The 27,769-nt window shown below is 38.2% G+C and overlaps 1 protein-coding gene across 3 annotated transcripts; it reads left to right on the forward strand.

Moving 5' to 3' along the window:
- The first annotated feature begins 1,366 nt into the window (after window positions 1-1,366).
- adam23a (ADAM metallopeptidase domain 23a) lies at window positions 1,367-27,621 on the forward strand. Of its 3 annotated transcripts, XR_013818296.1 has the most exons (28): window positions 1,367-1,707; window positions 2,426-2,649; window positions 3,178-3,254; window positions 5,902-5,965; window positions 6,049-6,131; window positions 6,466-6,529; window positions 8,658-8,730; window positions 8,820-8,905; window positions 9,010-9,075; window positions 9,333-9,401; window positions 9,496-9,662; window positions 10,242-10,326; window positions 12,157-12,244; window positions 12,361-12,412; window positions 12,509-12,608; window positions 13,407-13,478; window positions 13,605-13,691; window positions 13,812-13,892; window positions 17,185-17,235; window positions 17,332-17,395; window positions 17,555-17,660; window positions 18,765-18,884; window positions 18,980-19,148; window positions 22,072-22,183; window positions 22,462-22,552; window positions 23,457-23,547; window positions 25,373-25,563; window positions 26,216-27,621. XR_013818296.1 is itself a non-coding variant. In XM_079840675.1 (26 exons), the coding sequence occupies exons 1-26, from the start codon at window positions 1,629-1,631 to the stop codon at window positions 26,259-26,261; spliced, it is 2,376 nt and encodes a 791-aa protein (XP_079696801.1). In that variant the 5' UTR covers window positions 1,369-1,628; the 3' UTR covers window positions 26,262-27,621. The 3 variants fall into 3 exon arrangements, 1 of the variants encoding a protein (XP_079696801.1); XR_013818297.1 differs by lacking the exon at window positions 22,462-22,552 and having other exon boundaries at window positions 1,369-1,707; window positions 26,216-27,613; XM_079840675.1 differs by lacking the exons at window positions 22,462-22,552; window positions 25,373-25,563 and having other exon boundaries at window positions 1,369-1,707.
- The last annotated feature ends 148 nt before the right edge of the window (window positions 27,622-27,769 follow it).

A 27,769-nucleotide genomic window follows, 5' to 3' on the forward strand; every position in this document is an offset into this window, starting at 1 on the left:
GAAAAAGTGGACCTGACTACCCAGGGCCTCGTCTAGGGAGAGGGCCCTTTGAAAAGTCTGGAATATATTTTAACATGGAACATGGGGGCCCATCAGGACTGCCTATGCATAGGGCCCAGGATTTTGTGCTACACCCCTGAATGGGAGTGAATGGTACCTGAGATTTTGAAGCCCAAAAAAGCGCGTCCATTATAAAAGTAATCCATGCGGCTCCAGGGGGTTAATAAAGGCATTCTGAAGCGAAGCAATGTGGTTTTGTAGGAAAAAATTCCATATTCATAACTTTATAAACTATAATCACTGGCTTCCGGTAACGGCCTATTTCCTGCGGAAAAGTGACCTATTGACATGACATATTCTATAAGCTAAGATCAGAGGTCACTCATCCGCCCGGAACTCGACTAGCGTACGGGCGTTACCAAAAGCCAGTGATTAGTTTATAAAGTTATAAATATGGATATTTTTCTTTAAAAAAAGCTTCGCTTCCGAAGGCCTTTATTAACACACTGGAGCTGTATGGATTACTTTAATGATGAATGGATGTGCTTGTCTGAGCTTCGAAATCTAAGGTACCATTAACTCCCATTATAAAGCTTTGAAGACTCAGGATATTTTTTAATATAACTCTGATTGTGTTTGGCTGAAAGAAGAAAGTCATATAGTACACCTAGGATGGCTTATGGGTGAGTAAATTATGGGTGAACTAACCCTTTAAGTCAACAATACGCATCCAACACAAGGTGAACTTGCTCTTTTGAAAACAGTCATTAATTCTCTCTCAAACAAACACGCAATACAATTGCCTATATGGGCTTTTTTCACACTCCGTCCCTTAAAAAAGTTGATATGTTCCTAATGGATGAGACAAGGTATCTAAGAAAAAAACAACAATCATATCGATGGAAGCGATCTTCCATGAAAATTAACAGTTTTTTTTTTTAAGTATTGCATTTCATTTAGTCCAGTCAAGTAAAGTTGTTATGGATTTTTTTTATTTGGCAGGAGCTCCTGAACTGCAGTGTGGGAAAGTTAATATATAACAGGTCTTTACAAGGCCATGACTTTTTTTGTGAAAAAAATCAACTTAATCATCAATTTTCCAAAAACATTTAAACATGTCCATGTGGTCTGACGTAGATACGCTTTTAATTAACGGATTAACCAATGTCTTTATTAACAAAGACCAAAGCTTTTATTTCAGCTATTTCAGGCCTAGGTTGTGGGCTAGTGTATAACCATTCTTGTTGTCTAAATGTATTATAACTATTGAGAAGTCAATAGTAAATCTCTTATTTGCTAGGATGAGTGTGCTGGCGAGTGTACAAAGTGAGGATGGATGACGCGTCAGCGCAGCAGAAGATGCACTGCGCAATCGCATTGGCCTCCCTTTCGATATAAACTGCTTGGCCACCGCCTTCCATCCTCCGGTGCTACCACCCCTTCGCCTTCTTCCCAGTCCTCCCCACCCCTCAGCATCCCAACCGTGTTACCCACCCCTCCGTCTCCGATGCTGCATGAAGGATTTCCCTCACTTCCCGCGGGATACGCACTAAAATCGCCCTCATAATAATGGACTCGCTGTAAATTGATGCGCTAATGACATTTTATTTAGTCTTCAAATATGAATCATGCGTCTGATATTCCATCTGTGTCTGCTCGCTAGCATATTTATTTCCGTGCCATCTTCTATCGCCTCAATCTCAACGGGTAAGTCTAACGTTTACCTTGCGTAACTTTATTATTGACATAATATTATTCGATATTTGCTCTACGTTACGTTAGTGTTAGCGCAATTTGTTTCCAACGCCTTTTGTTGCGGCAGGAAATCCCAGCTAAATACGCAGGTTCTGTGTAGGCTTTGATTGAGCAGCCTCCATTACTTAACTGTGTTTACGGCCGTTTATACTTGTCAATCTATGCAGAGGGGGGTAAAAGCTTTTGAAGGCCTCTCTATGGGTTGACAGCCCCATTAGTATTGTTTTGTATGGGAACATGGTATAAGGGCTGAATCTTAATTCGATTACCACGACAATAGATTATCATTAGCTGACGCGATGCCTGTCTAATACCTTTACAATTCAGATATCACATATCCAAATATGCAGCTGATAAAGTTGAGAAAAAAAATTGATATGGTTATGTTTTGTCAATATGTGTCTCTTATTTCTCTGTTCCCATTGCATGTATCATGTCTCGCCCTCTCATCCACTGTCTTAAACGTGTGATCAGATTTCAGTGTTTTATTTGGTTATCAGCCGTAGTGCCTCCGTTCGATACACTGAGATCTGCATAAGTGAGATCTGTGCGCAGCTTCTCTGCAGCATCACAGGGCTGCAACTGCTGGCACACGTTCATATATAATTGACGGGATCCTTCTCAGAGATGAAGACTGTAAAGCAGTAAACAATTTCCTCCTGTCCTGCAGTTTCCAGCACCGTGCAGAATGAGGATCTCAGGGATCAGCACGTGTCTGAGACCCCGCGAGAAGCGACAGCAGCGGCACCGGGCAATTCCACGGGAAGAAAATCAGGAGAGCATGAAGTCACCGTCACATATCCCTCCCGGCTCATTTACTACTTGAATGAAGATTCTGAGAGCACGTATCATGATCTGGACACTCGGGCGAAGAACCAGGCCGGGGATGGACAGGTGAGACGAGGACAGTCTTGCCATCTAAAATATGAAGACCCCCTCCCCCCCGTATTTAGGTCTTCAACACTCATGCGCTAAGGAGTTGTGAAGCATCATTTCATACCTCTAGCAGCTGCTGGGAATGGTGCAGTATGCCCAATGCTCAGAGTTGATCCAGGTTCACCAGCCCTCCCTCACAAATCTAATGCACTTTTCGCAAAAGAAGCAGTTTTCTCTCCCTCTCTCTCTGTACTGAACAGACATTGTGGGATTGCATTGTGCGCACACTCTCACTTTACTTCTGCCAATGCAGTATTTTTGCTGTAACACAGCACAGCTGTGTGATCTATGATGCTCTAGAGCAGGTGTTTTATCTATAGATGCACTTAGAGAGCTTTGCTTTTTGATCAAATAAAGTAATGCGTGTACAAAACAGAAAAGAAATTTTACTATTACATTTGCAGGCTTTGCTGGCACATTTGATGTAGCAACATATGTTTGTTTTGTGAAGTGTTAATGAGCCCCTGTTTATCTCCCTGACCGCAGGATGTCCACCTGGCCCAAGCAAGTTTCCAGCTGGACGCCTTTGGCACCACCTTAACTCTGGACCTTACTTTGAACAAGTAAGCGTGTGTCTGAAAGTTAGAGACAGGTCTGGCTCCAAGCACACCAAATTGCTCTGGTGTTCAGTTGTACATTGTCGAAATATCACATTTAAAAAATAAAACGGCTATATTCTCTCCCTTTTGTATTAAAATGCTCAAATCTCTCGCTAAAGTTTGTTCTGTGCTTATCACGTAATTTGTGTGAATGGTTTGCCCCTTTCCTATTCAGTCCTCTCCTCCCTGCCATTTATTGTCTGTCAGCACCTTTACGTTTAAGGTATTCATCGAAGGGTTAAGAACATTGTCATTCAAACCTCCTGCGTTGTGCCAGCCTTATTGTTAACAGCACATAAGGTGCTATGTGTTTTATTTGAGATTAACTGCCACCCTGGTAATTACATTCACATTTATTCATTTAACAGATGCTTTTGTCAAGGCAGCTTACAAATGAGGAACATCACAAGCAATTTTTCATAGAGCCAGCAATAAAGGAAGATAGATTAGGGAACTTTGGCTAATGTTCTGGCAAGGTTCCCTCAAAGTTATGAACAAGCATTTTTCCAGTAACGCTAATAGAACGTTCATTCAAAGTTCAAAGTCTGATCTTTATTAATGATCTCAAAACATTATTTATACATCATTCAAATGTTGTAGTTGCACCAAAGACTATATATATATATATATATATATATATATATAAGACAGTTCACTCTTATTACTTATGAATGGAAGAAACTGCAACGCGCAATATGGCAGAATACGTCCCGCCTTCTAAATAAAGCAGCCAATCGCTGATAGGTTAAGTCATTGCGTCACTTGCGCTTAGGACTGCACATGCGCATTGGCTGGTCTTGCTTGAAAAAGAAGCTCTTTTAACGGCATTTGAGCAAAAGAAACAACATTTATGGGAAAGTTCATGTCAAATGTTTGTTGCTGATTTGATATATGTTATTTAATTGTGAGTTCAGCAAGCAGTTTTTGAGATTTCAGGATTCCCCCATTCAAATAGATAGGACTTGGTCTTGGATGTCCCAAAATTGCTTCCTGGAGGTGTTGCAAATATGGCCGCAAAGTTAACAGACTTTCCTTGAAAGGGACTTTGGATGCACATTCATCTATTACATTTTTTAATTTTTTTATGTTACTACTACTATATTCTAGTTTTTCATTTCAAAAGTAGCATTCCCAGGTAGGTTATTTGATCAAAAGTTCCCAAACTGTTCAATTTTCATAATAATCAGGAATAGCCAATGCCAGGGATTACAATTCAACTGTTTAAAGGGATAAAAAAAGGAAATTGGATGTTGTTTTTTCTCCTGTGGAATATATTTAGAAAAATGTCTCTGGGTTTTTTCATCCAAACAAAAGTTAAAGCATTTGTATCCCTTCTAATGGGCACATGATTTCAAAATGTTTTAGACATTTTTTAGGCACATTTTAGTCATAAATAAGAAAAAAATTGGCTGCCTACTTTCTTTAAGTGAGATATGTTTGTGAATGTCCATTTTTGCAGGCTGATTAATTGTCAGGTTGTGACCGTTATAAAAAATAGTACACATGGGATCGTAGGATAAAAAGGACTCATATTTCTGCTTTGTTTAAAAAAAACATTTCACTGTGCCTTCAGCTGTTGGTGCTGTTAATTTATTTATCATTTAACATTAATAGAGCCGCAATTTGCTATTTCAAGTACACATTTATTGCATTTTTTGTGTATTTACCATGCCTTCCCTTACAAAAAATTCACTTTATTCAAGTGTGCTATTAGTATACTTCTTTTAAACTACAAAATAAGAAAAATATACTTTGTCTATTTTTTATATACTTCTCAGAAATATAAATACAAATGCACTTAATTATACTTGACTTATACTGACAAAAGTATATTTGTATAAGTATATATGGCCTATAATTGTACTCAAACTTTTGATCGAGATTCTAATTAAGTATTCTAAGTATACTTGGCTTGTAGTTGTGTTTACTCTTTTGATTGAGTAGCCTATTAATACTTTTTCACATAGTTTTACATACTGTCCTAAATAGGAACATAGTAGTATACTTAAAGTCCAAAAACAATATATCAATAGTAAACTATAAGTATGATGTTATGTTCACTTAAAGCACGCACAAGTTCTAAACTAGTAGTTTACTGAGAGTATACTTCAAAGTGTACTTTCATAAATTAAACATGCTGCTAAAAAATCAGTATACCTATAAGTTGCAGTAGAAACGAAAGCGTTTTGCAAACGTTCCAATTCATTTATGAAAAAAATTCTGAATGTTCTCTGAACGCCATTTTTTGATTATGCGAACATTAGGGGGAAATTCTATGTTGTCATTTTGCAAACATTATTGGACATTACTCTTAAATGTTCTCTGAACTAACATTTAAAAAATGCAGCTAAAATGTTTCTGGGGGGGGAAAAAACGTTCCATGAATGATGTATAAATACTGTTTATTGTGCTAACATTTTGAGAACATTATTAAAGAACATAACTCTGAACGAACGTTCTATTAACATCACTGGATATTTGTTTGCTAATAACTTTGAGAGAACCTTGCCAGAACATTAGCTAAAGTTCTGAGAACGTTCCCTATTTGGTTATTATTTTGTTGTTGAATAATTAATGTGAGATTAAATTATCTCTCGCTCTTCTATTTTAGCGATCTGCTCTCTTCAGATTATATGGAGATCCACTATGAGAAAGGCAAGCCAGTTCTCTCCAGGGTAAGACACAGAGCACATACCTATATCAAACAGGACCCTGAAAATATCTTCTACATAGCAGTGATGAATGTGCGTTTGTTTAGGGCGGGGAACACTGCTACTACCACGGCCACGTGAGAGGAAAAGAAGACTCCCGTGTAGCTTTATCCACCTGCAATGGACTTCAGTAAGAAACCTTGTTTTGTTTGTATGTATGTGTGTACGATAAAGAGAGAAAGTCTGACCTGGAGACCCGCTGTGAGGCCAGATGGCAGTCGGTACACATGAAAAGATTTGAATGTCACCATGTTAGTGTGTGGTTGAGTGTCACAGAGAGCAGTCAAGGGAAATAGCAAAAGCGTTTTTTTGGTTGGTTATAAAGGCATTGCTGTGGTTTTCTTCTTGTTTTTCTTGTCACATTTGACTTATTGAGGTTTTATCTGACCTTGTTCTTGTATCCGTTCTCCAATTGACATCCTTGACTCTTTTCCCAAACCCCTTCTTGTGATTCACTCTTCTAGTGGGATGTTTGATGATGGTAATTTTGTCTATCTCATCGAGCCTCAGAAACAGACTCATACCTTGGTAAGATCACGTCATTACAGCTTATCGTCTTTTGGGATTCATTATTCACACCAGGGCCGTAACCACCACAGATATTGATGGGGACAAGTTTCCCCTCGATAATTAGAACAAATTGTCCCTTAACCAAATTGTTACTTGAGTTTTTGCACACAAATTTTTTAAAGTAAATTTCACATATGGAATTAAGTCAACTCTACTTAACTAATTAAATAAAATTAACAAAGAAAATAAGTAACTTTAACTAGGCCAGTAAAAGCTTTTTGAGTAATTTCTACTTAATTGAAGTTTACGTTGCAATACGTTTTACTCAAACAAAATAACACTGAATTAAAGGCACAATATGTAATTTTCGGTCGCTTATTCAAAACAAAGGTGTACCTTGATGAAGCCTTGATTTTGCAGAATCATGGGAATTGTTGTCTTCACCTCTACAGTCGGTGGAATAAATATGACAGGACTCATCTAATCATGCTAATGTATTAAAGATTTATTAATGTTACTGTCGTAAGAAGCAGTGTGGGGCTGAAAGCCGTTCGAGGTCGCTGGACCGATTGCTAATGAGAGACAAACGCGACACACGGCTCGTTCTGCTTCTTCTTGTCATGCGCATGTGGGGAGCGCAGCGCTGTTTTATGAACTATGTACTATGAGAATTAGACACTGCAGTAAGCTAGATCAATATTAGGCATGGTAAAACATGGTACTCGTGATAAATCAAGAAAACGAGATTTAAACAATAAGACTTGTGCAATAAATGTTGAGCTATATAACAATGATTCGTTTTCTGTCGATGAATGTATCCAAACAGTTGCTCACTTGTCTAATAAAACACATAATATATTAAAGCGTCTTTGGTGTTTCCATGGTTTCTACAAAATAAAACGGAAATCGAGGGTAACGTGGGTATGATGTCGTTGATAGGTGACGCATGGACACGGCCCGTGTCCTGGTTAAAATAGCTTATTTCTCTGGATTTAAACATTCTTGGAAACATTTGGGATAATGTAAGTACACAAGTCAACAAAATATATAACATTGTTCTAGTGGTTTTTGGATATTTTAATCCAAAAATCTTACATGTTGTGCCTTTAATCCACGCTTTTAAAATGTTTGCTTTACTTAGAAACATCTAAGTAAATAATACAATAGATATTGTGTAGACGCCATATCTACATAATAGAAATAATGTGTTACCCACCCGAACGGACATTAGTATACTTGGTACTAAGTACACAATGACGGTAACATTCAAAAGATTGTTTTTGAGTATGAATGTCATTTTGAATTGAAAATAAACTCCAGATGTCAAAATGGCAGGTTACTAAACCTAACAACAAAAGCAATGATAATACAGCTGGAAAACAGTGAAAAAAAATCAACCTTATTGACTATTTCATGGCCCAGTGCATGATGGGAATACTAGTATCAGAACATTTTAGTAGGTTTTACTTAATTTTATATAGTTGTTATTTACACTTCAATTTGTATAAGCTTGAATTGAGTACTAATATAGAATTCTTGCCCGAACTAACTTTTTCATGAAGAAATTCTATTTTTTTTCTGCAGTATTTACTTCACCACAGAATCATTTTCATCAGTGTGCACTCCATAACGCACAACTCTGTTTGTTCTTAGGATGTTTAAAAGTTACATTGTTAAGTTGGCCTGTCTCAACGTTATAACAATTCATAGAAAATGAGTGTGAATTCCAACACGACACACTAGTTTTAGCGGTTAGGTTAGCGGTTAAGAGAGTGTGTGGTGAGATGTAAGTAGATAAACATTTAATATTTAACAACTGTTACAATAGAAAAATGAAACAACCAACAGTAAAATGCAGTGATGCAAAAAAAATGTGACAAGATTAGACTAGATAAGATTATTAGACATACAATTAAATGTGTGCATATTTTAGAATAAAATATTATTTGCAAATAGTTTAAATTGATTACTTCACAACCACCTTCTTTTTCTTTTATTCAATGAAATCCCTTTTAATCCTTTAATTATTTAATTTCTTTAAATAAAGAGACCAAAAAAACGTTGGTCCCCCCCAATGTTCATGACGTGGTTACGGCCTTGATTCACACGTCTTGTCTACAAATGTCACCATGTTTGTACCTTTTAGGAAACAGAGGCACGCCCCCACACTTTGCGACGAACATCATCGCTCCATGTGACCTCTGTCCCAGGTGACTGGGGTAAGTGTGCCAAGGTCCTAAAGACATGTGGCAAGATATTATATCACCACCCTCATCTCCATGGTTACCTTCATGTCTGTTTCCCTCAGCTGCTGATGACCCAGTTGAGGAAAAAGAAGAGGAAAAAAATATTTTCGCTAGCATGCCTTGGTTAAAGAGAAGGAGGAAAAGAGCTGTAAGAAAATGACCTCAACCTTTTCCATGGGCTCCGCTGTTCCCTCATACTTCAACGTTATGATTTTTGAATGTATAATTTTGATTTTGTTATGATTCTCTTAGATGCCACGTAACATTTTTGAGGAAATGAAGTATTTGGAAATAATGATTGTCGCTGACCACAACACGGTGAGTTTATCCAGGCCTCCCCTTATGAATAAGCTTTGTCTGATCATTTCTTTAAATCATTTTTGTATGCATTTCTGAATCAAAGCACTGAAATTGTTGCAATGAAAAGTACAAATAGGGCACCCCTGCTTTTTTCCTGTATGAATTTCTGTATAAATGATCCACTAGAGGGCACTGAATAACAAATGTCTCCACATTTTTCATGTACTGCAGAACCTTAAAACTGATTGTCTTTTTTTAATCTTTTGTTTTTACAGTTTAAAAGGCATAAGACTAAAAAGCACACCCGGAACTCTGCTAAATCAGTCGTCAACTTTGTAGATGCTGTATGTTTGCATATTTATTGTTTCAAAATGTTAACCTAATATTCTCTCATGTTGTGTTCATCCTAATCTAAGATTCCAATAATATTCCCCTCAGATTTTTAAGGAGCAGCTGAATACACGTGTGGTATTGGTTGCTGTGGAGATCTGGACTGACAGGGACCGGATTCCTCTGAGCGTGAAGCCGTTGGACATGTTAAAAGATTTTTCAAAGTACAGACAACAGAACATCAACATTAACGCTGATGCCGTGCACCTCTTAACGTGAGTTGCTTACTTTGCCAGTAACAGAAAGGATTCGTTCAATTGTGGGAGTTAAAGATAGTTTTTTTTTGTTTTCATTTGTTTTTTTAATTTTTCATTGTTTGACGTTGATTCATGTTCTATCATATTGTAGACTTTTTCTCAGGATATTGTGCCCTTTATGTGTGTTAACAGAATACTGGAATTAGTCACAATATTTTTGTCAAATAAAACATTTATTTTTAAATGTTTGTTTTTCATCTAAATATCACCAGTTCATCATCATTACATTTTAATAAGTTATATTGAATTTAAAAAAAAATACTTTTATTTTTATTGAAAATAAAATATTTTACCTTCACTGTATATGTATAATGCTGAATATCACAGTGCATATTCAATTTCAATCTCAGAATCAGAGTGAAATAATAGCACATTAGTGTTAGGCTTAGTAATAATAAATTCTAGAAATTCTGAACATGTCTGGCACAAATTACAGTTTCCTAAGAATGAGGCTGAATACCATTGTTTAGTAATGCAGTTACAGAAAAAGGGAACAGGTGACATAAAGATAAATGAAAAATCTCTTTCTGCTTACAGGAATGTGACATTTCATTATGGTCGCAGCAGTGTTGCATATATTAGCGGTGTGTGTTCTAAAGCAAGAGGAATCGGTGTTAATGAGGTAAGGTTGGACACACAGCATTCTGGGTAGACAGACTGGGCAATTTACAGTAAAACCTTACCTTACAGCAATTTTAATTGACAAATGAAGTGACATCTTGGGCCCTATCATACATCTGGTGCAATGCAAGTGTTTTTTGCTAGTTTCAGTTATCATTTTGATGTTGTTTAAATAGCAAATGCATTTGCGCTCATTTGTGCACCCACATGGTCTGAAAACGAGGTGTGTTCAGGCGCATTGTTGCCGTGTTGCTATTTTGAGGCAACTGAAAATGACTGCACCACTGATGAACTGAAACCTGGTCTAAAGTCAATGGCACAGTTTTTTTTGTGTTATTTAAATATAGGCGGGTGCACAACGCCGCAGCAGCACACAAACATTTTTAAATATGAAAATTAAAGGATTCAAATACGGCTGGGCGATAAAACGATAACGATATGTATCGCGATAGACACGTGCGTTCGATAAAACGTTAGATAATTTTTTTTTTCTTCGTCAGAAGAAACCAGAGGTTGTGAAGAAAGTGTCAAAGGCACTCGCTCTCTGGTAACCAAGCAATGTAGGGCGTGACAGGCTAACAGCCAATCATGTAACTGTATCTCGTGTTGGATTAATTCTCCAGTAAACAGAACCGGCGTGGAGTGATAAGTGGAAAATGAGAGCCGCAGCGAGCAAGGAAATTGTTGGTAAAACAGGAAAACAAGTCAGCTCGCCAGTATGGCAGTTTTTGGGATTTTATAAGTCTGACCGTAGTCAGACCAATGTTGTCTGCACATTATGCAAGACCGTCGTCCCTACCAAGACTGGTAATACCACAAACTTGTTTTACCAGCCTTGTTTATACTTTCGTCTGGCTCTGCGCGCGCCTCGTTCATTTGGGGACGTGTTTATACTCGACGCGCTCGCCATTGTGCTATTCTTGACTTGACCTATTGAAGGGTATAGGGGGCGATTTCGGATTCAGCCTTTGAAACGACATGGAGAGGTACTCTGCATTAGTGCCTTGTCTTATGACAAAGCATCTAAACGGTAACAGTTACAAAGAAATAACGGATGTTTAGAGAGAATTGTTAATTGTTCATTGTGATTTTTAGACTTGTGTTTATATTTTAATTATTTGAGCGTTTTCCATGGTTGTGTTGACATTTCTGCCTTTATAACTGAGGGGATTATAATCAGAGAAAGGTTACGTTTAAAATAAAAATGTTTAAATGTTAAATATTTTTCTCCTGGTCCTTATTTTAAATAGGTCATAAAAATATCAATAATTATCTATATCGACCAATATGAAACCTTTATATCGTGATACAGTTTTCAGCCATATCGCCCAGCCCTAGATTCAAGATTATTATTGTGTACAATAGTATAAAAATGCCTACATGTCATAATGGATAGTCATTGCATGTATCAGAATTAGCCTACATATTTGCAGTAATGATGAGCAAGCAAACGTCATTGGACGAGCAGATCCGTTTCCTCGCTAGAGAAACATTAATTTTTTCCGCTTGCAAATTCCGCCAATGTAAATAGCAATTCCGCCATGGCGCGAGAGCAACTGGCTTTTAAAGGGAATGGGAGATGAGACTCTGATTGGTTTATTGCATGTTATGCCCAAAACACACCCATTACTCATTAAGAGAATAGGGACAACCCTTTTTAGACCATGGTCCATGCGATGTCCATTTTTCCCGTCGTTAAACTAGCGAAAGTGGATTCGGACACGCCCTAAGTGCACTTGCACCGTTCGCTTTAGACCATGTGCTTAGATTATTCAAATAGGGCTCCTTACCGCTGGAGTCATGCACTGCTGTATCTGTTTCTCTCTTTCAGTTTGGCAGCATATGGACAATGGCTGCCTCTCTCTCTCAGAGTTTAGCACAGAATCTTGGTATCCAGTGGGATCCTTTGATCAGGAGGAGTAAGTCTGTTTCACCTGCTGGTGTCAGACCACTGCATTTCTTATTTGTTCACTGTAAAAGTTTAAGATTTAACGTGAACTCACAGACTTTCTCCCTCACTCTTGTGTTCTCTCAGAGGAGTGTGGCTGCATGGATTCATGGGTGGGATGTATAATGGAAGACACTGGGTATCGTTAAACACACACATTATTCTATAGTCTCTCCTGAATACTTTCCAGGCATTTTATCTACTAGTTTTTATTTTTCCCTGTTCTCCTCCATAGGGTGCAACACCCACGCAGGTTTTCCAAATGCAGCATCAGCGACTACAGGAACTTCCTTCTAAGAGGCGGTGCTTCGTGTCTGTTTAACAAACCCAACAAGGTAGGCTTGAAAAATAGTTTGGACAACATACAAAAACGTGTAAAACACAACACTTCACCTGCATACACATGCCCGCAAATGTGACGTGAATAAATAAAAAGAACTGCACAAGACTTTGAGTGAATATCAACGCACTGTTTTTCCACAAAGTTAGCTTGACACTTACAATCATCATCTCGTCATGCAGTTTTCATTGTTTGTTCATCAAACTGTTTTATTTGTCAGGAAAATAATTAGCTAAAACGAAGAAAATGTATATTTTTTCACAGCATTTTTTCAGCTAATTAATGAATAAACACTTCATCACTTCTTTATAGAAACTTGTTTCCGCCATGAAATAAAAAAAGTTTTTTCTCATAATTCTGACTTTTTTCTCACAATTGCGAGTTTATAATGCGCAATTCAGACTTTTTTCTTGCAATTCCGAGTTTATATGGCAGAAGCAAGCTTCTATTTCTCTTTTAAAATCCTGCTGTCTTGGCGTGCACTTCTTTTTAATAATGTATGTTACAGTTTTGCACTATTTTTGGATCCTACACTCCTACTAATCTATTTTTGGATCTACTTGCCTTTCTCTGTTTGTTCTGTTCATGTACCCGCAACCCACAAAAAATAGGTTTTCAACAGAAAGCTGAAGTTGAAACATTGAAGCAGGTTTTACCTCAGTGACACCAAATGTCATCAGTTCTCACATGTTTTGTGACTGATTGTCATAGACAGCAAACTTAAAGCAAAAATCAAGTTCAAACAAAATCATTGGACATGATGCTGGATAAAACTTGTGCTTTGTGTCGGCAGCTCTTTGAGGCTACAGAATGTGGGAATGGTTACGTGGAAGTGGGAGAGGAGTGTGACTGTGGCGCCCGAATGGTAAGCTTTTTTTTATTTATTTTTTTTACATAGAACATACTTCCCTACAGACAATATCAAAACATAATTTCATGTTTTGCTAACCATTTTTGGTCTGTGTACACATATTTTTCTCTGGTTGTGTAGGAGTGCTATAAAGACTGCTGTAAAAAATGTTCTTTGTCTAATGGAGCGCACTGCAGTGACGGCCCCTGCTGCAACGGCACATGCCTGGTAAGACACTTTGCTTTTGCCTCACCATTCATCATGACTTCCACCAAGCTCAACTACTAAGTGTCTTACAATGCACTGATCCGTTGTTTCTCTCGATCCCTGTCCCTCCACCTTTTTCAGTTCTACCCGCGGGGATACAGCTGTCGATATGCTGTAAATGATTGTGACATATCAGAGACTTGTTCAGGAGACTCGGGACAGGTTTTGCTCTTTATATATTTTTATTTTCTTTATATGATGTCAAATATTTAAGTATGACTTTAGATATATTAAAACATTGGGGGGATGCCGATGCCAAACAGATCCTATACCAAAATGTATTTAAAATGCGTTTATTTCATACTAAGGCAACTACATATCCATTAACATATTTACTGAAATATCGCTTGAGACTTACTGATATAAATATAATAATTAAACTTTATGTGGAGTACTTCTTTATTGTACAATGCACATTTCTTGATATTAAGCCTAAAATGTGTTTTAATATCACTATTAGTAAGGATAGTATGATCTCTGTAATAATATCTCTGTCTTTAAATGCAAGATATTTAAAGTGTACCTGAAGTATATTTGCAACAGTTCCACGTTAGCACAATCAAATATTCTTATATTATATATATATATTTATAGTTGGATATATTTAGTTGGACCTCAGAACTATTTCTGGATAACTAAAGTATATGAAGTACAAAATTAGTTGTTCCAAATTTAGCATTTTTTTTTGTATGCCAAAAGTACAATTGCAGGGTATTTATATTAAATACATAAATATGTAAATGTATTTGTAGTATACTTAGCACAAAATAATTGTTTTTCAAATACATTTTAGTATATTTATTCTTGACAAGGGAAAACTACATATTAACAGCAAATTATAATTTCAGTAAAAGCTCAATTTAGGTAGTAAGTATTCTTTTTCTATTTTCTGTATAGCCCATTTAAATGTAATGGTGATGAATATGCAAATTTGCAGGTATTCCCAAACATTTAAAAATAAAATGTACACAATTTACACAAATAAATCAATTAAAGCGAGAGTTAATTCTATGAAATATCCCGTATGTGATTTTTCCTATGAATAATATTTATAGTAAGTCATGGCTACACAGTAGCATGGACACTAGTGTTGTTTTTGGCGGCCTGTTTTAATTTTAGTTTTAGTCTAGTCTTTGTGTCAAGCTGTCATTTTAGTTTTTATTAGTTTTAGTCATAGTCATACTATTTTAGTCTAGTCAAGTTTTAGTCGACTAAAAGTCTGAGCATTTTAGTCTTATTTTAGTCAGAATTATCTATGGCTATTTTCGTCTAGTTTTAGTCGACGATAACTGATGACATTTTAGTCAAGTTTTAGTCAATGAAAATTGTATTTTAGTCTCTTTTTAGTAATGCAATTCTATTTAACCCAGTCAATATAGTATAAGTACATCTTATAGACAAAACCAAAATCTTCTTTTAGCCAAACCCATTTCAAACCATGTTATCTTATTATATTATTGTTACCTTATAGACTCAAGAATACATCCATTCCAGACACGGAAGACGCTCTGATTTGAAGTTACAACATATTTATTTTACCAACTAAACATGTTAGAAGTACACACACATACATTTGAATAAAATAAATAAAAACATTGAGATGTCTCTTAAGGTTCGTGGTGTTTTTTCCTGTGATTTTTGTGGCCACATTTCTCCCCATCTTTTTCCACAACACCCGTTTTATTTTCCACTTCAATGTAATAAAAGTTTTTCCAAATGTCTTAATAAGAATAAATGCATATTTAATTTAATTTAATAATAGGAAAATAATATCCAAATTATTATTTCATTCTTTAAATCTGTTTAAAATTAGACCCACATTATAGTTAAAATGTTTTTCTGTCTTGTATTTTATCTCAAAATAAAGGATGTAATTTTATTCCACATGGAAATGAGCGGAAATAAGTGAATACAGCCTCTTATTCGCTTATGAGGTAATCATAATGCTGCGGTTATTTTAACATATCTAATTGCTGCCGTTATAACGGCCCATTTCAAATGTTTACGTGCTTTTCTTTCTTTTTTTGAGCGGTGATGAAATATCTTGCTCTTGTAAATACTTGTCAGCATTTCAGTAATACAAGTCTATATCTTTCAAATGCATCCAAATAACAGCGAAGCACAGCCGCACGGTGCTCTGCAGTGGCCTAAAAGGATATAAACCGTGAATTCTGAAGTTATATATTATTGAAAACTCAGACATGTGGATTCAGAAGGCACCACACGACCTTGGTGTTTGTCAAACAGTAATTTAGGTCATTCGGCCGGAGATTTTTACACGGGTGGTGGGAGAAAAACACTGATATTCTGGATTAAGACGACAATAAAATCACTGACTAGCCCCTGTAAATGATAAAGACACCTTACAACCGCTGGACAAATAATTACCGTCCGAATAGTGCTTACGAACCCCGATTGCCCGCCCATCGGTCTCGTTCACTGACCGGAGCTAAATCTTCTAAAACGCCGCGCGAGTGGGGCTTGAAGAGAGTGATGTCGGCTGCGTCTGAGCAGTGCGCCCTGATGCAGCCCCTGAATGAGACGCACAAAAATACTGCAAAATAATAATAAAAACGCGACTTTTCGTCTCGTCTCATTTTCGTCAACGAAAATGAAGAGACATTTTAGCATAGTTTTTATTTTGTGAACCACATTTAGTCTCGTTTTTATTCGTCATCGTCACATGACCAGCATTTACGTTGCGTCTCGTCTCGTTTTCGTCACGTTATAAAGGTTCGTTGACGACGATATTTAGTCATACTTTTCGTTGACGAAAACAACACTAATGGACACAACTGGGACAGTTTCCTGACAATGAGCCACTACATGACAATCTACAATAGCTGTTTCCATCTTTTTTTAAGTGCATTTTGGGAAATCGCATTAAAAAACACACTGAATGGAAACGGCAAGTTGCATATAATCTCCAAAAATGTGCATTAATGGAAAAACATCCATTTTTATTACAGATATTTTGCACCGATTTCTCAGGAAGTGACGATTTTGATGGAAAGTTAAATTTGCAACTTTGGATGGAAACATAGCTAGTTATGATGATGTGTCATATAATACACCCCCACCCTCCCCTAAGCTTCATTATTCGCCATAACTGCCATAACAGAAGGCATGTTATTCACTAAATGACAGCCCGCCTGCAGTTTTAACACTTCAACAACAAAAAAAGCAGGGATGAAAGATTAACTTTGATAGTGCAGTTGTCAGTTGTCTCTCATTTTGCCAAGTACCATTACATAACCTGTTTCACAATCTTCCCACCAAGGCTGTAACAAAATGTAGTTTATGTGTCCAGTAACTAAAGTAAATCACATGTAGTATCATCAGAAAATACTGAAACTTAAATAATGCTGAACTAAATAGTAAAAATATTGGGTATCTTTTTATTAATTTCTTTGTTTTTTTACATACCTTTTAAAGATCTTTGTTATTCTTACAGTGTCCCCCTAATCTTCATAAGCAAGATGGCTACTCTTGCCAGCTCAATCAGGTCAGATAATATCTATATAAAGCAATTTAGATACATGGCAGAACAATATTTAGGCTATTTTTGATCAAACCCTCCACACTTTTGCTACTATTTCAGGGTCGCTGTTACAGTGGTGAATGTAAGACCCGGGACAGTCAGTGCAAATACATATGGGGTTCAAGTGAGTGACACTGATGCTTTCAGAGAACTTACTCAACTGTTCTTGCCAAAGAAAACACTAAAAAAGCTGCCTTTCAATACATGCTTGTTTGTGGTTCCTCTTTATCCTAATTTCATTCTTTCTTCCTGCTGCTCTTTCTGTCTGTTTCTCTTCTCTCAGAGGCTGGAGGGTCAGAGAAGCACTGCTATGAGAAGTTAAATACAGAGGGGACAGAAAAAGGGAATTGTGGGAGAGATGGAGACAAATGGGTGCCCTGCAGCAAACAGTGAGTCAGTTTCCAGTTATTTGGAGAGCAGGAATATGCGGCAACATGAAACTTTAATATTATACAAAAAACAGGTCAAGTAGATGGCAACACTTGTTCTGCAAAGTTTTCAGGCATGTGCTTTGCTATAGACCTTTTTTCACAGCAGCGCCATCTTTGATTTTTAACAGGAATGATAGCGAGTCTGTGAGGGATAGACATACATCTCTTCAGTGGGTTGGATTGTTTTTGGATTGTTCTGCTGACAAAACACTGCAAAAACATCTTTCCACGAAATTTCAATAGACAAAAAAACCCAGACAATATGAGCTGTGGAAAATTATAAGTGATCTAAGGGCTGTAAAAAGCTTTAAAAAGTTTTATACAGCTTTCTACAGCGGATGCCATTGAAAAGTCTATCCCTCACAGCCTCGCTTTCATACCTGTCATGGCGCTGCTCTGAATAAGGTCTATTAATGCTTTTCCCTCTCTTTAAACCTGCTGAAAATTATGGAAAGCATTGAAAACGTTGTGTATTTTTAAGTTTTATGTATGTAAACCAGGTAATGTTGATGCTGTTCTGATACAGTTATGTTAGAAGTAGGGCTTCTTAACTAAATATTAATTTATGAATTGAATCCAATCAGGGTGTAATTTGCAGACTTTGTATAGTGGAATATAACTATCATCTACGCTCAAAAGGTACAAAATGTCATATACAAGTGAAACACTGTCATTTGTACAAATGATAACACCAAGTTTTTTTGCAAATGAGACGAGATATGACAATTGCTGTTTTTTAATAATAATAAAATGTGATAGATTTCATTGTTTACAGCAGATCAACCCCATCTTTGCCATTATTACCAGGGATTGGCATGGGTATTTATTTGCGTTAAGAGCCTTGTTGTATTGGCATAGTGTACAAATATGATATGTTTACTGATAATATCAGCAACAACTTGATCTACGTGGGTGTAAGGAAATTAGAACAAGCAGCGAATGCCAATAAATACTGCAAAAATCTTTATGTGAATCCCACATGAAATTTGCAGAGCATGGGTTACCGTCTAGACACGATCACATAACCATCTCTAATACTTTCCAAATCCTGTGGATTTACAGTGATGTGTTCTGCGGGTACCTGCTGTGCACTAATATTGGGAGAATCCCAAGGATCGGGACACTGAAAGGTGACGTCACTCCCACCACCTTTAACCATCAGGGGCGACTGGTGGACTGTAGGTCTGTTCCTGGATCTCTGCAAATCTTTTCCCGCTAAATCTTCTGGACGAATCTCCTGGAAAACGTCTTTTGACATATTTCTCCTTTTTCTGTAGAGGGGGACATGTACTGTTGGATGATGACACTGATTTAGGGTATGTGGAAGACGGTACGCCGTGCGGCCCCTCTATGATGTGCCTTGAGCGGAAATGTCTACCCATCTCCTCCCTGAACCTCACAGCCTGTCCGTCTGGCCCCGGCGGCCGAGTCTGCTCTTCTCACGGCGTGAGTGATCACCATCTGACACTCACTGCTGCTTTGACTTCTCACACTACAGTTCCAAGGGTTCTCAAGCGTATTGGTACCAGTCGGTATTAAAAAAAAGTTGATGGTACCAGCATTTCTGCAGTAACTGTAGGACTGAGTACCGGGAATATTTGTTACCCGCTGATAGACGCTGTTTTCAAACACTCTTTTTCGTGTTTGTTTGAGCGCTCTCTGAGCATCAAAGTTTTGTAGCCAATCACAATCATATCCTTTAAGCGTATGAATGCAATAGCCAATCAGAAGGGCTGGTCAGTCAGAATCTGCTTAACACTGTTGAAAATGCACAAGGTAAAATGTAAAAGATTCATTCTACATTTAAGATATTTTAACAAAAAATTATAACAGGAGTTTTCATGGGAGTGCAGAATTCACTCTATTGCGCTTTAGAGATTGACAGCCTAAGTGATTCTAAAGGGAGTGCTCTTCTCTTGTTTTCTGTTTATTAACCATTCACAATCTGTTCAGTTTTTTGTTCTGCTAAATACACTTCAAAGTTTCTGGTTTGACAACTGTATTTAAGCGTGATTGAATCAGAAACGGCAAAGATTGACAGTGATAACCAATGGACAAGACAAAACGGCACAAACTTTTTTAAAGTACTTAGTTCAACAGTTTTTGCTCTGGTTCAGAGAACCGCAAAATGTTACTGGTATTGATACTGACTACTGAAATTTTGGAACCGTGGCAACCCTAACAGTCACCCTTGAAAATAATCCTGTTTAAATTCCCTCCCACTTAAGACAGAAATCCACTCAAATCCACTTACAAATTTAATCCAGAATGTTAACGAGAGGGAATGAATTCATCCCATGTATTCAGTTTATATTCAGAGGAATGATAATCTATTCCACGGCAACTAAAAATAACACATTGTCATGGGTATCCAATATCTAGAAGAAGGGGGCAGATTTTTTTATTTCAATTATGCTTAAAAGTGCTTAACGGTTTTTTTGGTTAGCTCTTATTGTCAGTCAGCAAAATAGCCAATCAGACACATTCTCTGCCTGTAGTGCTTTGGGATTTTCTGGCATCAGGTTTGTTGACATGTCTTAGGAAGGCTGAATTTTGGTGAGAGGAAACGGCTGAAATCACTTAAGCATGGGGCTTTCAAACTTTTCAATGCCAAGGCCTTTCAGATATGGCAATCCGCTTGCAAGTGACCTCCTTGCAAAAATATAATGTCAGCTACACTGCCATTCAACAGTTTTGGGTCAGTCAGACATTTAGAAGTTGTTCGTACTCATAGGCACGACGTGTGAAAGGCTGGGGAAGGCTCAGAAGGTATTTTCTCACTCAAACCACTGACTGTTCCTGCTTCTAAATGCTTTTATTGGGGAAAGCTGCACATAACCACTGGTCTAGAATCAGTTTTCTTCGTAATAATAGCAGTTTAGCAAAACAGATTTGGTGATTGTGCTCTTGAGACGAGAGCGTCAAAGGTTTCAATTTACAACGTGTTTTGAGCAATGTAGCCAGTCACAAACATATCTGTTGAGTTCTTAAACGCAATGGCCAATCAGGCGTGAATCTACTCACAGCTCAAAACGCCAGAATTTTTTTCCACATTCTGAGTTCTTAACACTCACAAATCCTCTCGTTATAAAGTAACTTGTAACAGACAACATTTAGACATTATGTAGGCTAAATAAGATATTCATTTTGCAGTCAGCTTAATTGATTAGCGAAACTTTGTGAATTGAGAGCGACAGCTTTTTAGTGATTATAAAGGGAGTGGTCTTTGCATGCTTTTTGGGCGATATATAATACATTCAGAATTTAAAGAAAACGTTTGTTTTGCTGCATTAGATAAAGCAATGGTTATTTATTATTCAAATTGGATGCCATGCTAAATCATGCATACAGTACTTGCTTTTCTGTTCGAAATATAGTGGTTTGTTAACATAGCCACTTTAATAACAAATAATTAATCAAGAGCGTTTATGCTGGGATCTGTAGGTTGTTCATAGACGACACGTAACTATCTCATGACATTCTATTTAAATGTATTTTTAAAAGGGAGCGCATCTGGCCTAACCATGAAGTTGGTTTACCTTCCACCTATGTTAATATTTTTATTTAGCAAGGCTGCATTGATCAAAGTGACAGTAAAGACTTTTACATTGCTACACACAAAAAAAATCTTTCTATTTATCCTGCTGAATTATGTACAAAAGTATCATGGTTTACACAACAATATTAAGCAGAACAACTAATTTCGACATTGATATTAATAAGAAATATTTCAAGGATCATGTGACACTTTGATGCTGAAAATTTAGCTTTACAGGAATAAATTATATTTTTAAATATATACATAGAAAAAAATGAAATAGAAAGCAGTTATTTTAAAGTGTAATAGTATTTCATATTTTACTGTATTTTTGATCAAATAAATGCAGCCTTTGTGGGCATAAGAGACTTCTTTTAAAAACATTTAAAACATCTCAACAGCTGCAGACTTTGATCAATAGTGTGTAGTGTTTAATTATAAAGACCCATTTTATAGTGTAAGAAATTATACACTAATTAAGTGTGATATTATACAGATATGTTGCTGTCAAAACTAAATGATAAAAGTGATACATTTAATTAAATTGGCATTTATATTGTCATTGTACTAAAGACATTTTTTTTTTTTTTTAATTAGGTGTATAAAATATTATTGAATATTACTATATTTACAAAACCTGAAGAGAAACATTTCCAATTTGAATTGGTACAAATTATAGGAAGGAGAGATGAAAAATGAATGATGAAAATGATATGCTTATTTGTTTTTATTTACTATTATTAAAATCTAACTACTCTATAAATATTAACCCCAGGCTTACACCACAGTACAGCATAATGACATTTTTTCCCACTGTGTATCATCTTTCAGGTGTGCAATAATGAAGCAACCTGCACCTGTGATTCTACCTGGGCAGGGACTGACTGCAGCATGCACGACCCCCCGAAAGAGCCGCCTGTCATCGAGGACCCGGGTCCCAAGGGTTCGTGAACTCTCCTTAACATAAAAAGCTTGCCATATACATACACAACTTACAGACTAGTCCTCAGTTACATACACACCTTAACTCCAAAATCCACTGCAAAGCCATTTCCAAAGATCACTGCTTTTTGTAGGAGCCCATTTTGATATTGTGATTTTTCCCACTCACAAGACTTTTGCAAACACTAGTACGTTTACAGTTTTTTTTTTAAGTTTTTTTTTTTATGGGGCCTTGAGTGACATTTTCTCTGCTGAATCACCCCTATTTCCTCTGCACAGTGAGCGTGGCCACAAACAGGCTGATAGGGGCAGTGGCAGGGACCATTCTGGCCCTGGGGGTGATTTTTGGAGGCACAGGGTGGGGAATAGAGTAAGCACCTCTTAACCCTTTAATGCCACTCCCCCAGCAAGAGGGAGATCCTGTGATCCCCTGTGTGTGCGCGTGTACGTGCGGTTGTGTGTACGTGTTCTCCCAGTGGCTTTGTCCGTTGTGTTGAATGTGATGGTGCCTTGTAATTTTTGTCGTGTAATTGGACTGATTGATTGGTCTATCTCTTATTTTCTCCTCTCCCCTGGCTGCTATTATCATGGATATTTTTTTACTATCACCCTGTGTTAAGGAAGTGTTGCGGTGCTTCCCTCTCTGGTCCATGTGGGGCATTTACATAGAACAAAAGATTCAAAGCGAGGATCAAGAACGAAGAACAACCGAGGAAGGTGGAAAAACATGAGATGACGTGGACTGACAATGACATAAGATAGCATTTTTAACTGACACCAAATCCCCTCGGAACTGGCCCACTTTCTGAGCGGAGCTAAATATTCCATTCTAACTAGGTGCGACGTGGGCGCGAGTGGGTGAAAGTTCACTATGAGTGTGTTTGTAGGTTAGTGTTTCTTTGTGTGACGTCTGTGTGTGTGCGCGTCTGTGCATTTGTTTTCGTCAGTCTTGCGCTGATAGCGTAGCTCAAAACACCTCAGTTCCTGATAAACCTACTTGTGCCGCTCCCCTGTGCCAAAATCTGCAGCCCCTATATTCTCCATACCCACGTCCAATAACTTCCCACACACACACTATTGGTTAAGTTAGATGAGCATAAATCTACCCTACGGATTCCCAAACTTTTCCTATGTCACACCCATCCTGAGTAATCACATGACTTAAAGAGTGTATAACATAAGTGAAGTCCAGCATTTAATGTGTAAACCCTGCATGCTGAGCAGGTGCCCCTGCAGCTCACGTCATGTTTCTCTTCCATCATGCCCTTCTACAGGTCCTAGCGCCACCAACCTTATCATAGGCTCCATCGCAGGGGCCATCCTGATGGCAGCCATAGTGCTGGGGGGGACGGGATGGGGATTTAAGTAAGAGCTGCACCGCATGCTTCCTATTGCCTGCCAGCCTGGAACAGGCTCACTCACACTTAAACATACACACACACACACGCTCACACACACACACATGCACACAACACTTACCACTACACACTCACATGCACACACAAGGGCCTGGGCTTCTGCTACAGACAACAGATACTAAAACACAAGTCTTAAATTCTGAGCTACATGCTATATGATAAAACGTTAAATGTAATTTGTCTTTTTTTCTGTAACAATATGCCATTTTAACAACCTGTAAGTTGTTTAAACGTAACACTTTCTTAAGTATGCTAATATCTCCTTTACACACAACTTTACCCTATTAGCACATGCTAGCTAGATGTTTAGCCCTTGACAACCAATCAAAAAAAATTGGCCACTAAAATTAATATGGCTACATATGTAAAAAAACAAATTACAGCTTTAGTCCACGTCAAGACCTGTAACCAAATTGGTTTAGCGCTCTGTAGACTGTAGCAGAACCTCGTGCAAATTTGCCCATCGCTTGACATGCATGCAAGCAAAATGATAAAAATGGATACTGAGCAAGATGTTTAATGACAGTTATGAATGAACAATTTAAAAGAGAAGAATGATGTGTAGCCTTTTTTGTAATTACATGCTAACATTTCAAATGTGTACAATATAAGTAATGCCATGACCAATTTATGTAGTAAGGTGGGAATTGTTGGAGAAAGTAACCTTGTATGATTTCTTAAAGCTGCACTATGTAACATTTCTTTTGTTCAAAATAAAGGGCTGGATTTCGCGGGAAACTGCATGATTCCGTCATTCGTCTGTGCGTGTTTACATCATATCTATAATGACATAGAAGGTCAAGCTTCGTAACGAAGAGTTTGCAAACGAAAAATGAAAGCGGCAGAGCCCGTACTACAACACGAGTCAACACCAGTTTGGCTTTTCGGAAATGTGTTTAGTTTGTGCAGCATCACATTCGCTGTGCTTTGACTTAAACAATGTTTATCTTGGTAACTGTGCCAATCTCTAAACCAAATACAACTTTGTTCTATTTGCCAAGTTTCTACAATTTTACCTCACATGATATGAATATTATGTCTAATGTCAGTGTTGCCAACTTTATTTTAATGTGATTGTTTGCATTTAACCTACTTATAAGCTGCTCAAAAGAGATTTTTTTTTTGGGATGTCTGTCTTCCTTTTGGTATTTATTGGTTTATTGACCTCAAGCCATGATATCAACCGCGCAGAATAGCGTAGCTGAAGCACAACTCACGTAATAACCAAAACAATGTTCCTCCGCAAGTAACGTTTTGAAAGTTACATTGTGTAGCTTTAAAGATTCCAGTAAATGTGTGTAACTTTAAACATGCTGTTAGCGTAACTTTACTATATGCATTTGGTTCAAAAACAGTATCTAGCAAATGTAGATGTAAAAGCCATGACATGAAAAAAGCTTTCTAATGGCCAGCCTAGACCCAACTAGGAGGAAGTTCTGGGAAGCTAGCTTTGAGATCTGGAGGTTATCCAAGAGGACTTAGCTCACTGCGCAGCATGCTCGTTTGCACATAGCATCTTGACTGAGCCCATTTAAAGTTTGCATGCGGACTGGCACCAAGCCAGAGCTAAAGCGGAGTGCTATCAGAGCATCGCACAAAGGCTGGGCTCACCTCAAGTGAAGGGAGGGGAGGGGTGTTTGTTGTTTTTCTTGCTTTGAGAAGCGGGGTGGGTTGTTGGGGCGGGACGGGGTGGGGTGGGCAGGGATGACGACTTTCTGACCCGCTCTCCTCGCCGTGATCTCTCTCTCAATCCCCCCTCCGTTGTCTGAAAGGGTGAGAGTTTGAGCGGAGAGGGGTGGAGGTTGTGTTGTAGGCAGCCTTTGTGCCATGGCTGGCTGCCACGCCCTCTTATCTCCCGGAAGGCCCTGGGCCCCCTGAAAACCTAGAACAGAGCAAGAGCCCTCACCCCCCACCCGGACTCGCCCGGCACCGCTGCCTTTACTGCCTGCTTCACAGAGACCTGGTACAGACACACGCGCTGCACTGCACCTGCATGCTACCCCAGTCACCCCCCCTACACAGCGATAGTGGCGTCTCCCACCTAACCTCTCTATGGACAGGTGCATGTTAAACTGCTGGGATGCCCCACATCAAGCCACGCTACGGGGAGGTTGTGTCAAACCCCTGTCGTTGTTGGTGTTGTTGCAGTTCTTGTTGCCTTTCTTGTTGTTCCTGGTGGTATCGTCGTCGTTCATGTTGTGGGTGTGACGTCCTTTTCTGACCCTCGATGTTGTACACTCTTTCTTGCTGTTCTCTTTGTCTATGTCCGTGTTTTTCTCCCAGAAGGTAATGTTCTTTTTCCGCATCCTTTGTTGTCTTTCTAACACATACTCACCTGAAGTCAACGGAGGGACACTCTGTGTCTCTCCTTGTCGCTGCGAAGGACAGCCGCTTTTACCCGCCGCAACCCAACAGCGATAGGAGTCGAGCAAAAATGTTACGGGTAGCTTTTGATGGCTTTTATTTTTAATTGATAAAGAAGCTGATGAGACCAGAACCACGTGGTTGCTGCGGGTTAAGGCGGTCAGATGGGCAGCAAATTGTATGTTGATGTCTCTGGCATTGCCTGCACTAACCCTCCTCTCGTTTGTTTTGTCCTGTTTGTCCTCGCCAAGAAATGTCAAGAAAAGACGCTATGACCCTAACGCCAGTGCCATCTAAAGGCTAAGAGAACTGCATCCTTGCCTAGTGTGCCCCTGGGTTCTGTCAGAACCCGCTGGACTGTACCCTCTCCTGCTGCTGACGCCGCTGCCGACAGCGTTGGCGTTACTTGAATAAAAAAAGGACAGAAAGCGAGAGAAGAAAGAGACTTAATGATCAAACATTTTTCACCCAAAGTCACGTAGAACTGCTTCTCTAGCACTGCCCCCGTTTCCTTTGCCCTCTGGTCTCGAGACGTTAAGCAACCCTGATAACTGGTAGTGGATGGTACCACTCATTGGGGCATGACTTCCGATTTACATGGCCCGACCTCCGGTTCCGACCCAGGCATGACCAACTTCAGCTGTGGACCTCGCATGGCAGAGGAGGGACACCAAAATGCAAGACGAACCTATTTGTCAATTGAAAAAAGAAGAATGATTTGAAGTTCCAGTAGGTGGGTAACACATCCATGTGTTTCGAGGGGCTTAATGACTACGTCCTATGAGAGGGACCCATATCTTCTTCAGACAAACATTTCAAGGCATAACTTTTAAGATTTTCTTTTTGTTATTTCAAGCATGTTATATTGCAGGCACTTTCTGTAGTATTAATGAAACCCAAATGAAAAAGTAAAAAAAAAATCTATCCATTTGGCTGGCAGCGTATACAGCTGCATGCTAAAATCACCACTGTTATATATGCCTAATGACGTCCCCATACATTTTTAAAAGATTTTTAACTGGCTGGGCCCTGTAGGTCTGCCCTGACCTGAATGCCATCACTGGCCAATCAGAGAGCTGCATGATGTAATTGCACTGGGGGCGGAGCCCACACAGCCTGCTGCGCTTTTCAAGGTATCTGCATGTCAAAGGAAAAACAGTTAACATTTACTTACTATGCAAAGGGGAAACATTGCACAAACCCTATGGTTTGGGAAAGAGTTCTCAACTGAGACTAACAATGAAATTGATCTCAAGCTAGCGGATTATTAATAGAAGTCTTTTATATGCTCGGCCATCTATGTTTGACATTATAATAAGCTTCTGATTACTTAAAATGAATGTTTCTATGAAAATCTCAGCTTCTGAAAATTAAACTGTCATTGTCATCTGTGTGGGACAGCATAACTGAGGCACTTGTGATATCAATATTATTAACAGAAAGAGGCTATTGCAGTAGAGGGAGCTCAAATTTTGGCAAATGCCACTGAAATAAGAAACAGAGAAAGAGGGTGTTTTTCTATACCATCATTGATCTGCACCATCAGGTTTTTGAAATCATCTTCTTAACCCCGAGCCCTTTTACAGCCATCTCATGTTCCCATGGAAATATTGCCAAAACGACGAATAACACTAATAAAGAACTTGACAAAACCTTTGCTCGTTGTGATCTTAATTTGTTCTGAACAATCCAGAAATGTTGAGAACTGACACCAAATACATGTTATCAGAATGCTTCCTTTTTGTTTGTAGACTTAAGAACATAAGAATATAAGACATTTACTGTTTATTGAATGCGAAATATTA

The sequence above is a fragment of the Gobio gobio genome (genome assembly GCF_949357685.1).
Source record: "Gobio gobio genome assembly, chromosome: 17".
Lineage (NCBI taxonomy): Eukaryota > Metazoa > Chordata > Actinopteri > Cypriniformes > Gobionidae > Gobio > Gobio gobio.